Source organism: Austrofundulus limnaeus, unplaced genomic scaffold (genome assembly GCF_001266775.1).
Source record: "Austrofundulus limnaeus strain Quisiro unplaced genomic scaffold, Austrofundulus_limnaeus-1.0 Scaffold128, whole genome shotgun sequence".
NCBI classification, from domain to species: Eukaryota; Metazoa; Chordata; class Actinopteri; order Cyprinodontiformes; family Rivulidae; genus Austrofundulus; species Austrofundulus limnaeus.
In genome coordinates this window covers 1,224,515-1,227,467 of record NW_013952530.1, presented here as the reverse complement: position 1 = coordinate 1,227,467, position 2,953 = coordinate 1,224,515, and the positions used below count along the sequence as shown (strand labels likewise).

Below are 2,953 nucleotides of genomic sequence, written 5' to 3'. Positions count from 1 at the left end.
TGAAGCTGCTGCCCCCGCGACCCGACCCCGGATAGGYGGAAGAAAATGGATGGATGGATGGATGGATGAAAGGATCTCAATGCATTTCTATGTGAAATTAAGTTTTAAATAAAGCTATTAGTTCAAAAAGTATAAAAGTTATAAACATATCACACTATTCCTGATCAAGCTAAATGTTTTGAAACAAAATAGAAAAAAGCCTAAAAGGAAAACAGTGATGTGAATGCTGACTCATCATTCACACTGTTGTTGCACAAAGTGGGGCTTTAGTGCAGGTGTGTTTGCTGCCAGTCTTTCATGATTTTCCCGCCTCTGTGTCCAGGCTCCGCGGGTGTTGACAGTGATGTTGAGTCACTCTGACAGCAGCCTCCTGCCTCTGATCAGGGACGTGGTTCAGGACGTGCTGACGGCTCTGGATCTCAGCTACAACCACTCGGCAGCTCTTTTCTGTTCGGTCCTGCACRCGCTCGTGAAGGCTCTGGGTGAGATTTATTCAGAAATGTCATCACATTCATCTGAATGTGCCTGGAACAAATGACTCATATCATACTGGCTGCTTTTCTCAGAAGCAGTGCAGATTCAGTCTCATTGTTGTATTTTTAATAATCCTGGTCAGTGTCCACCTACATTTCAAATTATACAACACCACTGAGTTCTAGAAGTTTAGATTTTGTTATGTTGTTTTTGACTTAACGTTTTTTTTAAAGATTTTTAAAGATTTTACATGTTTTTTTTTTCTTTTATGTTTAGCAAGATGGTTTCCCTCCTCACGCTGCAGGACTAATAAATCTGCCACCTCCAAAACCTCTGTTGAACAGGAAGATTTCGACATTCGCCACTTTCTGCTGGATTACAGGAAACAGAAAGAATTGGCAGAGGGCGTTGGAATAGAAGAGGATGACACAGAGGACCTTGGTAACACAAAATTGCTTAAATTGTGTTTTATGGTGTGGGAATATAAATTATTAATAGAAGAGCTGCAACAATGAAGTGATTTTGGGTTGATTATTTGGGTTTTAACAACAAACTATCSATCTTATGATTCAGAGGTTCCTCCTCCTGCAGAGAGTGAGGATGTTGACGACACAGACGGCCCGGATGTAAAACCAGAACTTCCCTCACACCTCAGCATTACTAAAGACATCATGGAGCGCTGCACTCACCTGCTGTCAGATCCCAACCTCAGGCTTCGACTGAAGGTACTTTCTTTGGAGTAAAACATGCAGTGAAGGCAGTTTTTATGATGGCAGTAAGGAAAGTTCATCATTGTTTAGTCTTTTTTTAAAGGGGACGTGCAAAATCCACAAGTCTTCTGTTGTTGACAATTTTTAATGAATTTACTGTATAAATAAAATGTTTCTGCGCCATTGTATAGTTGTAAACCCCTCCATCAAACTGTAATAGAGCGGCTGGGGGTGTGTGGGGGTGTGAAGCCCCCCATTTGGATTTAAAGAGACAGCCTCAAAACGAGTTGATCTGAGACACACCTCAGAAAAGGGGCGGGGCTTGTGGAGGTACAATAAGGAGGAATTCAGATCAAAGCATTGCAGTTCCACTTTATATAGACCCCAAATGAAGGATTTCAATGTGAAAAAGTAAGGATTTAGAAGCATGATGTCTAATTTGATACTGTATGTACTYTGAAAGACGTTTGATTTTTTATTTTATTTTATTTTTTGCTACGCTGTGATGACTTTTTGATAGTGGCAAATCTCCTGGCTACATAAATGATGTTTTATCTGAATTTAAAAAAACAACCTAACAAATTCAGAACTTGTATTTAGAAAGGAAGCAGCTTTTATTTTATTTTATTTTATTTTTTTTTGTTTTGTTTTGTTTTGTTTTACTCTAGTAAGACCTTCCCAGTTTGTTTTCCATCATGTAAAACACACATGTGTAAGCTTTGGCTGTGCTGTTTGTTTTTGGTCTGCAGGTGCTGGATGTGCTGGAGGTGTGTGTTTATGTGCTGAGCGAGAGGGAAAACGAGCTGCTGCCCATGGCTCATCGCTGCTGGCCGGCCCTTCTGCAGAGACTCACAGCTGATGACCCGTTAGCGATCCTCAGAGCCTTCAGGGTTGGTTCAACTCTCCTGTCTCAGTTCTAAAATGCTTTTATTTATTTATTTATTTACACTTCCCTAAAAATCCTTGAAGAGAGAAATGTCAATGTGTTGCTGAATAGATTTGACATTTTAAAAGAAGATTTTAAGTTTAAATTGTTAGTTATGCCATCAGGATCAGGTCTTTATTTTATTTGTGAAAATGTTAATATTAAAATTTTCCAAAGCTGACTTTTTCATCTATTTTACAAAGTCATAGAACAGATTGCAGGGTTCTGGAAATCAAAGAAAACTTTAGCTTACTTTCACATTTTCCAGACAGCGGAACTCTGGGCATTTGATGCGACATTGTTTATGTAAATAATATTTCTCATTTCTTCATATCTTTTTTTACATTTGAACATGACACCTCAGGTGCTGTGTACGCTGGGCGAGACGTGCGGCGACTTTCTGAGGAGCAGGGTCTCYAAGGAGGTCCTGCCCAAGCTGTGCTCCTCTCTGGCGCGACAGGCTCCGATCAGCGCCAAGGCCGGGCCGGTCTACACGCACACCCAGGCCTATAAACTGCAGCTGGCTGTTCTGCAGGGCCTGGGCTCCCTGTGCCAGAGACTGGATCTGGGTAAGAGAGTTAAAAGCGGGATTTTAAATTTGGCAAAGATAACAAAAAGGTAGACAGAAACCACTGAAAATTAGTCACAACAAAACCATCTTTGTGCAGAAAATCACAAGAAATGTGATGAGTACAACTTCTTGTATTAAAGGGATCCCTGATTAGTTGTACCATTAGACTTTATTTGACAGACAGAGCTGCTTCATGGAAGAAAAACCTCAGCTTAGCCTGTTAGCTTTAGCGCCAACGCTATATTGCCTTATATGTATTAGCTCAGTGCTAGC

The 2,953-nt window shown here is 40.5% G+C and overlaps 1 protein-coding gene across 1 annotated transcript in view; it reads left to right on the top strand.

Annotated features, from left to right (window-relative positions):
* Positions 1 to 2,953, top strand: part of tti1 (TELO2 interacting protein 1) — a gene marked incomplete in the record, with an annotated part of 27,456 nt that overhangs the window by 13,125 nt on the left and 11,378 nt on the right. The window contains 5 exon segments of the mRNA XM_014015371.1: positions 323 to 482; positions 751 to 915; positions 1,048 to 1,199; positions 1,934 to 2,074; positions 2,474 to 2,678. Of these exon segments, the coding sequence (XP_013870825.1) occupies positions 323 to 482; positions 751 to 915; positions 1,048 to 1,199; positions 1,934 to 2,074; positions 2,474 to 2,678 (823 nt within the window).